Source organism: Garra rufa, chromosome 11 (genome assembly GCF_049309525.1).
Source record: "Garra rufa chromosome 11, GarRuf1.0, whole genome shotgun sequence".
NCBI classification, from domain to species: Eukaryota; Metazoa; Chordata; class Actinopteri; order Cypriniformes; family Cyprinidae; genus Garra; species Garra rufa.
The window spans coordinates 32,839,068-32,850,898 of NC_133371.1; the positions used below are offsets into that span (position 1 = coordinate 32,839,068).

Consider the following 11,831-nt stretch of genomic DNA (forward strand, 5'->3'; position numbering starts at 1 on the left):
AAGGTAAATGCTTAATGATGTCATACATTCCAGTCAAGTCCTTCAGCGGCACTCGCTCATCGCTGAGTGGTGCTCGAACCGCGAGTTCAGTCAGTAGTTTTGGTTCTAAGGTCATGTGACCGCTCTATTGTAAACCCTCATGAGAAAACAGTTCACATCAAGTGCGACGCCAGTCAGTAGTCGAGAGACACCACCTCTGAAAATGGGACTACGGGACGAGCTCCTCAAGTCAATATGGCATGCCTTCACAGCCCTGGATGTGGATAAAAGTGGGAAAGTGTCTAAGTCGCAGCTGAAGGTTTGTTTTTGCCACTGAATTAACTTTCTTGTTCTTTTAAGATTGGGCACTGGAGTGTAAACGCTGGTTCAATGGCTCAGCAGAGGAAATTCTTAGAGTTTAAGGACGTGTGAATCACAGTAGCCGAACTGAATGTAAATGTTAGACTAAACTAGTTTGTTTCGAAACTTAAAAATGAGAATTCTGCTTCTTGTATCTGGTTGAAGTGTGTTACGGATGAGGTGTTAGATAATGTATAACTGGATCCTGAACATTAACACACCTTTAGTTATTATCTAATCCTTCCCAAAACGTTGAATCAGTTTAAATGTGTGTATCCATTCAAGTACATTCAATCAATAATTTGTCTCATGAAGTAAAAAAGATAATATAAGGGGTAGTTGTGACCCTGGACCACAAAACCAGTCCATTTTTGAAACTGAGGGACAATAATAGGACAATATTTGGCCGAGATACAACTATTTAAAAATCTGGAATCTGAGGGTGCAAAAAAATCTAAATATTGAGAAAATTGCTTTTAAAGTTGTCCAAATGAAGTTCTTAGCAATGCATATTACTAATCAAAAATTATGTTTTCATATACCCATTTGACCCATACAATGTATTTTTGGCTATTGCTATAAATATAAAACCATGCTATTTATGACTGGTTTTGTGGTCCAGGATTGATTGATTGCTACAGTTAATTCTGCTAAAAATAACTTCTTCATTATGTGTTTAAGAACTGATTTAGTTGATTATTGACTATGCATTTACATTAATGAATTATTACTGGATATGTTTTGGTATTAAACTGTGGTGTCTTTCAGGTGCTTTCCCATAACCTCTGCACAGTGATGAAGATCCCTCATGATCCTGTAGCTCTAGAAGAACATTTCAGAGACGATGATGAAGGTCCTGTTTCCAATCAGGGATACATGCCTTACCTGAACAGGTTCATTCTGGACAAGGTGAGCACATTTGTTGCACTTTTATAGGACTTTTTAGTTTTTACGAGTTTGATGAAAGTGGGTCTTTTGACTTTGGGCCTTTTTTGGGTCTTAATGTATGTTGACTGCATTATCAGAGTGAACAAACTGAGCTTTGCATTTTATCATAAATGTTGTCATTTTTTATGGATGTTCATTTTCTTATTTGAAAGTTTGTTTTCCTCAGTGTACGCTAACCTCGATTTGACTAAAACAACTGGTGCATTTACTGTGGATCTATTTGAAGTAAATGTTAGATAACAATGAAAGGCTTCGGGCATGAGAATTTGTTTCTTTTTGCAAGAGAAATGATGTTGAAAGTAACATGGAAGAATTGCTCTCTTTGTAATTTCTCATTTTCTTGTGCAAAAAGGAAACAGAAGGAGGGAAGAGATTTCACAATGCACCACAAAGCACACAGTTCTGGTGTTTAGGAAAAAGTCGTTTGTTGTTGAAAGGTATTATAGGCAATGTTATATTATAGTGATTAAAATTCCCACAATGGAAAAGAAAATTTAAACCGTTTGCCTATTTTATGTTTGTCTGAGGTCTCGTGTTTAAAACACTTTAGGGATTTACATCACTAGCCACGTATTGTCGGCTTTCTCTGGTCACACTTTTGCTTTTAATTGTGTAGTTGTATGAGTGACCAAACACACACTCCACCCTGCTGCAGCGAGACCCGCCTTTCCCCTTTCTCTGCCTTCCATTTTGACTCCCAGCCAAGCAATTTAACTTGTGGTCAGTGGGAGAAAACAAATTACAGTGCTTTATTTGGTTGAACAGTTGAACATTCGCACACGCATAGTCACTTCTTCTGTCTGAGACAGTACACTGACAGCTTAGTCACATGTCTGTCTTCTGGTTTTAAGGCGATGCTTGATTGTGATTTTTGGGTAAATTATGCCCCACATCTCTCTCACCCATTCAGCTCTCTTGATTCCAGGAATGCATTGTCTGAAAAGTGCTCTGATGTCAATGAGGAACAAAAGACGCATACCCGCTTCACATACACAAGACTAAAATAGAGTGATGCTATCAAAAACGGTCTGGTGCTTGTGTGGTTATGCTCTAGCTGTGACCACAGCACGCTAAGAGATGAAAATGAGCTGTTTCTCAGCTATGTTTTACTTGAGACGATGGTTAAATGATGGTTATAGGAAACATACACTACCTTGGGTGTCAAAAAGTGTGGGGTCAGTATGATTTTTAATTCATAAAATTGAAAAATGAATTGAAAAAAGTGACAAAATTGTTCATTTCCATTTAAAATAAATTCAGATTTTATTTACAAAGAATAATGAAAAAAATGTATCACTCACTTTGCAGAAAAATAGTAAGGAGCACTGCTTTCAACATTGATAATTAAAAAAAGTTTTTAGCAGCAAATCAGCATATTAGAATGATTTTTAAAAGATCATCAAACACTGAAGTAATGGCTTTTGGAAACTTAGTTTGCCATCACAGGAATAAATTACATTGTAAAGTACGGTTGCTCGATTATGGCAAAAATCATAATCATGGTTATTTTGGTCGATATTGTAATCACAGTTATTTAACAAGATTATGAGTGGGTCCGGAACTTTATATGATTGATTAATTTAAAGATAGCAATACAATAAAAAAAGAGATACAAATGAAACACTTTTTTTTTTATTTAATGTAATGAATTGAATGTAAAATAAAACGGCATAGTCTTCTCTGAATTAAACATGCTTAAAAACTACAAAAGTCCCTCCATCAAGAGCAGTCAGTGATTTTGTCTTTGTCTTTTGTTGTTTGATTAACATTAAGCACAGAGACGACAGAAGGAATATTACTTGCGACCACTTTAAAAGCTGCACGGATCCAATAAAGTGTTACGCACGTATTTTCATTCTCAACTGTTTACGTTAATTTGAGACATAACTGGCAAAGGTTTACACGAATAATCACCAAATGTCTCATTTTGACATTTGCATGTATTTGACCGTTTAGGTACGCATCTTAAGCTAAACGTTACCTTTACTCGTCCGCATACACGGAACAACGCAAATTCTCTTTTGTGCCTTTAAAAACACGACATCAAATAAACATTAATAAATCAAGCACATTCCGTTTTATGCAAGTCACGTTACATGGTTTTACTGATTTGCATTTTATAGAGGAGCGAAAGCGCACAAAGGAGGCAGAATCGGGAACAATAATAGTTTTATCTCGATTATTGTACTTTTATTATTGAATTTTGATTAATTGCACAGCCCTATTTTAAAGTATATTAAAATAGAAAACTTAGAAAACTTTAAATTGTAATAATATTTTACAATATTACAATTTTACTGCATTTTTTTGCCTTGGTGAGCACTTCTTTCAAAGACATTAAAAAGTCATAGCGACCATAAACATTTGAACAGTAGTGTACATAATTTAATATGTAATATTTGTCTTCGTGACACAGCTATCTAGAATGCTTAATTCTTATTGGTCAATTGACCCTTCCCAAAGACTGGAAGTAAAAAAACACATTGCGGAGCAAAGAAAAAAACAGACAACCCACTGTCAGACAAGATAGAGCAGGTTACTCTAGGTATGAAACAGTCTCAGCCTTCATATTAAGTCATTTTTAAATTAATTCAAACAGTAAATACCATTTTGTGGCTGTTTAATGTGACAGATCTCTTCCTCTTTACTAGTTATAGCGTGAAATAAACAAGAATGAACATCAGAAGGTGTCTTGTTTCAACTGCGGAAAGACTCAAAACGTAGTATTTTTAAGTTCAAGTACACTGACGTTAATCTGCTATCTTTTCTGGTTTGTTTGGCGGACAAAGATGTCAGATTCAGCGTTATAATTGGTCAGATTGCCTGTCAATCAAACTCCCTGAAAATACTTTGAACTAGTGTTGTCAAATCGATTAATCGGGATTAATCGCATCCAAAACAAACGTTTGTTTGCATAACGTGTGCGTGTGCTGTGTATGTTTATGTGTATATATAAATATCTTTAAAGGGATAGTTCACCCAAAAATGAAAATTTTATGTTTATCTGCTCACCCCCAGGGCATCCGAGATGTAGGTGACTTTGTTTCTTCAGTAGAACACAAACAAAGATTTTTAGCTCAAACCGTTGCAGTCTGGTAGTCATATAATGGCAGTGAACGGGCACCAAACCTTTGAAAGTACAAAAAAAACATACACAGACAACTCCAAATTAAACCCTGTGGCTTGTGACAATACATTGATTTCCTAAGACACAAAACAGTTGTTTTTTGCGAGAAACTGAACAGTATTTATATCATTTTTTTACCTTTGATACACAGCAATGTGCAACTGTCCTGAGCGCGCACTCAGCATCAGGCGCGTTACCTGTGTACACGCTCTGGCGTAGTATACGCAAACGCCGGAAGGGGAAATTGGTGAACAGTCAACAGTCCTGGATGAGTTCACACAAGCAAACGTAATATTTTAGCTTTAAATCGGTTTGAACAATCAGGATAAGCGCAAGTAATTACCATTTTGAATAGCCGCTATACCCACAATCTCAATGCATTGTGTAAACAATGAGTGTCGTATACACGCGACAGATTGCTTCCGGCGTTTGCGTATACTATGCCAGAGCACGTACACGCTTGCGCTCAGGACAGTTGGACATTGCTGTGTATCAAAGATAAAAAATGATATAAATACTGTTTAGTTTCTCGCAAAAACCGATTGTTTCGTGTCTTAGGACATCAATGCATCGTCACGAGCCGCAGGGTTTAATTTGGATTTGTTTGTGCATGTTTTTTTTACTTTCAAATGTTTGGTGCACATTCAATGCCATTATATGACTAACAGACTGCAACAGTTTGAGTTAAAATTCTTTGTGTTCTACTGAAGAAACAAAGTCACCTACATCTTAGATGCCCTGGGGGTAAGCAGATAAACATCAAAATTTCATTTTTGGGTGAACTATCCCTTTAAGAAATAAATGTAATATGTATTTATATTTATATATAAAACAAATAATATATAAATATGAATACATATATACATGTGAATATTTCTTAAATATATACATATAAATATACACAGCACATGCGCATATATTATGTAAACAAACTTTTATTTTGGAAGCGATTAATCGTGACTAATTGATTTGACAGCACTATTTTGAACTCAAATCAATATTTTAAATCTCTTTATTTTTGAAGTATCTGTTAAGTAGGATAATGTACAGGCGACTTTATCCCTTCTTTTTTTGTTATTTTAAATAGTGCACTGTATGTGACTTCTAGCTCACAATATTCAAAATGTGTGTCATCCGATTATACATCTACATCTATAGCTAGAAATATTCCCTCAGAGAACTGCTTGCATTGACTAACTGTCAGAATCCCTGCTGTCTTGCTCATCCCAGACACTTACTACCGTAAAAACGTAAGACTTTCTCACCCTCACGACCCCTCACAGTCAGAGAAACCATAAAGCAGTTATTCACAGGCGTGATAAAGTCTATTTATGAATGTGATGGAGCCCGAGCACCACTGAATACAAATGAACAGCTTCATCTGGAGAAGAACAGAGGCTCCACTGGCCACTCAGGTCTCCACAAGGCCCCTATTGTGAGTCTCCCGGAGAAAGCCCGGGCGCGATGGGAGGTGCGTGTGTGAGCGAGGGATGAAATCTGGCACATATAGTTGTAAAGAGGAGCTGCCATTTCAAAACAAACATACAACACTGCAACCCAGACACCGCTTGAGTTGGTGGATTTACAGTGACAGGGTTTCATGGGTGTTGTCTGGTCTCTTTTGTTGCTCACGTTACTTCACCAGACGGAAGATTATAAATAGTGTTGGGCTATGAAGTTCAGCTTCTTCTTGTGGTTTGGTTGTGTGTGTTCATAGCGGTATATTAAGTAGATCTTAATATAAGCCAGCTGTTGGCTTAAGTTGTGCTTATTTCTGTATAAAATATGTGGAATTCTGTTAAATTATTTTTTTTATTGGAGCTGAAAGGATAAATGTGACCCTGGACCACAAAAACATTCTCAAGTCACACGGGTATTTGTAGCAATAGCCAAAAATACATTGTATAAACCGAAATTATAAATTTTTCTTTTATGCCAAAAATCATTAGGATGTTAAGTAAAGATCATGTTCCGTGAAGACATTTTGTAAATGTCCTACCGTAAATATAATAAAACTTAATTTTTGATTAGTAATATGTATTCCTAAGAACTTAATTTGGACAACTTCATAGTCGATTTTCTAAATATTAATTTTTTTTTGCACCCTAAGATTCCAGATTTTTAAATAGTTGTATCTCGGCCTAATATTGTCCTATCCTAACACACCATAAATCAATGGAATATTAAATAATGACTTATTTATGCTAGTGAGACTAGCTTTTGTTAGGCTTATTGTGTCCAACACATATTTCATGCTTTAAAATTTGAATTTTTGCCAGTTTGTCCAGACATTAAGCTTTGCTAAAATGTTTTGCAGTTTTCTCAACCGACTAGTCAGATGGGCACTGGATGCAAAACTGTGCCCAGAAGGCTCCAAAAGTATCCATGGGAACTCTAGTTAAGTACTGGGGGAAAAACATGTCTTATTTGCGGTGTTGTGTGTGCCTTGAATAGGTTTCAGGCCGCCTTTGCACTTGTAAACCAGCTTCAGGACATTTTGTTCATTCTGATCTGTGCATCAAATCTAATTAAAGCTGAACGTGTATCTAACACTATTTTATTCTATTGTTGTTTGGCATCTACCCCATTGTTTTTGCATTTCTCAGTTCCGCAAGGCCTCATGAGGACATTTAATTTTTGCAGGTCCAGGACAACTTTGACCGAGTGGATTTTAACAGGATGTGCTGGACTCTGTGTGCCAGAAAAAACCTCAACAGAAACCACCTGCTTATCTTAGATGATGATGCATTTAAGATTTGGTGCATTTTCAACTTCCTCTCGGAGGATAAATATCCATTGGTCATGGTCTCAGAGGAGGTGAGAAGGATAACTTTATTTTTGCTAAATTCTGCAAGATGATTTTCTAGTAGTTTGTGATTACTAGATAAAGATTCTTATAAATGTAATTACAGTTGTAGTCAAAAGTTCACATACACCTTGCAGAATCTGCAAAATGTTAATTATTTACCAAAATAAGAGGAATCATACAAAATGCAAGTTATTTTTTATGTAGTACTGACCTGAATAAGGTAATTCACATAAAATACATTTACATAATAATAGCTGAATGTGTAAAAATTACCCTGTTAAAAAGTTTACTAACACATGATTCTTAATACGATGTTGTTATTTGAATGATCCACAGCTGTGTTTTTTTTTTTTTTTTGTTTAGTGATAGTTGTTCACGAGTCCCTTGTTTGTCCCGAACAGTTAAAACTGCCTGCTGTTCTTCAAAAAGATCCTTCGGGTTTTTCAGCATTTTTGTGTATTTGGACCCTTTCCAACAATGATTGTATGATTTTGAGATCCATCTTTTCACACTGAGGACAACTGAGGGACACACATGTAACTACTACAGAAAGTTCAAATGCTCACTAATGCTTCAGAAGCATTAAGAGCCGGGGGTGAAAACATTTGAACAGAATGAAGATGTCTACATTTTTCTTATTGTACCTGAATATTTTTTATTTTTTTTCATCTATTACTGACCTTAAGAAGCTACATAAGATACATATTTCCCAGAAGAGATAATAAGTTACATTTTTCCCGATCTTCAAATTTAAAGTTAAACTCGTCTTTTAACGTATTTCCTTCTGAAGCTTCAGTGAGTGTTTGAACCTTTTGTAATAGTTGCACATGAGTCCCTCAGTTGTCTTTAGTGTGAAAAGATGGATCTCAAAATCATACATAAAGTCATTGTTGGAAAGGGTTCAATTACACAAAAATGATGAAAAACCAAAGAATTTGTGGGACCTGAAGGATTTTTCTGAAGAACAGAGGGCAGTTTAAATGCTCAGGACAAACAAGGGACTCATGAACAACTATCACTAAAAACAAAACAAAAAACACAGCTGTGGATCATTCAGGTAACACACAATATTAAGAATCAAGTGTATGTAAACTTTTGAACGGGGTCATTTTTATTAATTCAACTATTATTTTCTGATGTGGACTACATGTAAACATCTTTTATGCAAAATATCTTATCCAGGTCAGTACTAAATAAAAAATAACATGCGTTTTGTATGATCCCTCTTATTTTGGTAAAAATAATTAACATTCTGCAAGGTGTATGTAAACTTTTGACTTCAGCTGTATTTAATTAGACACAAATAGTACTTTTGTTCTGATTAAATATATTTGAGCTTAACAATAAAAAAAAAAAGATTTCATTTATTTTTCAGACTTTTCCAGCCCTGCGAATTAAAATCTATGTTTTCATGTTTTTGCGAGCCCTGTGAAAAAAGAGAACAACCTTTTTCAGACCTCCTTTCATGATTAATAGTGTAGTTCCCATTTCTAATCTCCCATGATATTTTTATGTAAATAAGATTATTTTTATTCTTTAGCACTTCTGTTTTATAAACGTCTGTTTAGATCTTCCAGTCTGGTTGTGATAGTGATCAGTTGTCAAAAGGAAGTTGTCACTTTGCTGTTATTATATGTGACTATGACACCTTTTTGTTTACTAAAGAGGGAACTATGTCAAGATTATTATACTTATTCTTAGTAAAATCAAAATAGTCTTTTAGACATTACATGTTTTTGAGCTGTCTATGTTGCACAAGAATTACTAGCATCTAATAACAAATGTGTACGAAAATACATGTAGTATCACAAATGATTGATAATTGTGTTTATGCCCCACCCTCAGATAGAGTATTTCCTTCGTAAGCTAACGGAAGCCATGGGCGGCAGCTGGATTGAGGAAAAGTTTGAAGAATACAAGATCCAGCTGAGCAGCAAGCACCAGTGTCTGAACGTGTGGGAGCTGATTGAGCTGGTGGGTATGGGCCACTTCAGTAAGGGCATGGACCGCCAGACCCTCTCCATGGGCATTAATGAAGTCTTCCAGGAACTTATTCTGGATGTGCTCAAACAGGTAAGAGGAGTATGGCTCCTGTACAATAGAAACTGAACAGTAAACACAAACATACAGGGTCCAAAATGTACTTTTTTGCCATGCCTTCCAATGGCGTTCGAATTGAGCATATCGATTGGCCATGAATATTTTAGTCTGCCAAACTTTTTTTTTTTTCCAGCATATTTATGACACTCAGCATATGTGATGAACCAGTGCCAAACTCTCATTTGCCATTTGGCAAGTGTTATTTTTGTGTTCATACATTCACATACCCTTTATAAAATAAGTTTGATTGTGAAAAACACTTTATATAATGACATACAATTTAGTATTTTAATATATTTTAGAATTTAATTTATTTCTGTAATTACAAAGCTGATAATATGTCAAATGACATTACTATTTTTATTTTAATATATATATTTAAAGTTATTTATTCCTGTGGTGGCGAAGCTAAATTTGCAGCAGTCTTAACTGTCACATGATCCTTCAGAAATCATTCTAATATGCTGATTTTGTGCTCAATAAATATTCCTTATCAATTTTTAAAATAGTTGTGCTGCTTAATATTTTAGTGGAAAACAATACATGTTTTTCCAGTATTCTTTTTATGAATAGAAACTTCAATTAGAAATCTTTTTGCACTTAATAACATTATGAATGTACACTACCAGTCAAAGGTTTTTGATTTTGAATGTTTTTAAAGAATGTTTTTCTTTCTGCTCACCAAGCCTGCATTCATTTGATCCAAAGTACATCAGAAACGGTACAATTTTAAAATATTTTTACTATTTAAAATAACTGCTTTCTATTTGAATATATTGTAAAATGTAATTTATTCCTGTGTTTTCAAAGCTGAATTTTTAGCATCATTACTCCAGTCACAAGATCCTTCAGAAATCATTCTAATATTCTGATTTGCTGCTCCAAAATTTAGCGTTTATTAATATTATGTTGAAAGCAGTTGAGCAGAATTTTTGTCAGGTTTCTTTGTTGAATAGAAAGTTCAGAAGAACAGCATTTATCTAAAAAGGAAGATCTTTTGTAACATTATAAATGACTTTATCATCACTTTTGATCAATTTAAAGCATCCTTGCTAAATAAAAGTAAAAAAAATATATACTGGTTCCAAGCTTGTGAATAGTATAGTGTAAAATGTTGCAAAAGCTTTTTATTTCAGATAAATGCTGATCTTTAGATCTTTCTATTCATCAAAGAATCCTGAAAAAATTGTCTTAAATACTGATCATAATAATAATAATACATGTTTTTGAACAGCAATCAGTATATTAGAATGATTTCTGAAGGATCATGTGACACTGAAGACTGGAGTAATGATGCTGAAAATTTAGCAGGAATAAATTACATTTTTAAATGTATTCAAATAGAAAACAGTTATTTTAAATAGTAAAAATATTTCTAAATTGTACTGTTTTTGCTGTACTTCAGATCAAATAAATGCAGGCTTGGTGAGCAGAAGAAAATCTTGACTGGTAGTTGGAAATTGTCACTTACCTCAAACTTTTGAACGGTAGTGTGTATCAGATATTTACGCTTTTTTTATTAAATATAATCAACAATAAGCAATCAGTATGTGAATATATGAGTGCATTCTTTTTTAGCACATTCTTTCTTTAAATGAACATAGCAAATGTCGATTGATATAATCACAGTGTTTCATTGTATCAGTTGTTGTCAAACCTGTTATAATTCCATTTCGTCATGTTTAAGAAAGTAGGTCATACCTGGGATGTTAACGTCTTACAAGCATGTAGCCTATGCAATATGCGTCTGCTAATAATGACCGTTAATAGACTGACTTCAACCATGATATCAGCTGCCTATGTTTTGGAGATCTGAGAGCAGTGTGAACAAAGCACACTGGCATCAGTGTTGTTTTCTCCTTTGACTATGAATGAGAGAGAGAGATTGGTGCCAAGGCCAGCTGTGCAACCACAGCCAGGATCAGATACAGATTAACTAAGTCATAGGAAACTGATTCTTAAACAGGATGCAATACTTACATGGCGTGAAATGCACATTTAGCGTTATCAAGGCCGCCATAAGGAAAAAAGAATATGTGAGTCAGCATGTAGGATCCAGACTTTGTAGCAGTGATACAGAATGACTCATATAGATCATTTGAGGAGTAGGACTCGCCGTTGTTTCCGAGAGGAAACTGTCAACCAAACTGCAATGTGACTTGTTCCTTTGACCTGTCACAGGGTTACATGATGAAAAAGGGCCACAAAAGGAAGAACTGGACCGAACGGTGGTTCCTGTTGAAGCCCAACTTAATTTCATACTATGTCAGTGAAGATCTTACAGAGAAAAAGGGAGACATACTACTAGATGGAAACTGTTGTGTTGAGGTAAGTGCTCTTTCATCAAAGAATGTTTTTCTGTAATGAAGTATTCTAAATATTACTTCAGCTTGGCTTTTACTGTAAGTAACGCAAAATGTGTTGTGTTTATGGTGACATCATTCTCATGAACACATTTCCTTTTCCTCTTGTTTTAATGACCTCACGCATTCCTCTGCAGTCCTTACC

General features: G+C 34.9%; 1 protein-coding gene across 1 annotated transcript in view; it reads left to right on the forward strand.

Annotated features, from left to right (window-relative positions):
• Positions 1 to 168: 168 nt before the first annotated feature.
• swap70b (switching B cell complex subunit SWAP70b) overlaps positions 169 to 11,831 on the forward strand; it is a 24,248-nt gene continuing 12,585 nt past the window's right edge. The window contains exons 1-5 of the mRNA XM_073850183.1: positions 169 to 298; positions 1,108 to 1,248; positions 7,058 to 7,231; positions 9,069 to 9,296; positions 11,505 to 11,651. Coding sequence (XP_073706284.1) covers positions 203 to 298; positions 1,108 to 1,248; positions 7,058 to 7,231; positions 9,069 to 9,296; positions 11,505 to 11,651 — 786 coding nt within the window. The 5' untranslated portion in view covers positions 169 to 202. The remainder of the gene's footprint in view (positions 299 to 1,107; positions 1,249 to 7,057; positions 7,232 to 9,068; positions 9,297 to 11,504; positions 11,652 to 11,831) is intronic.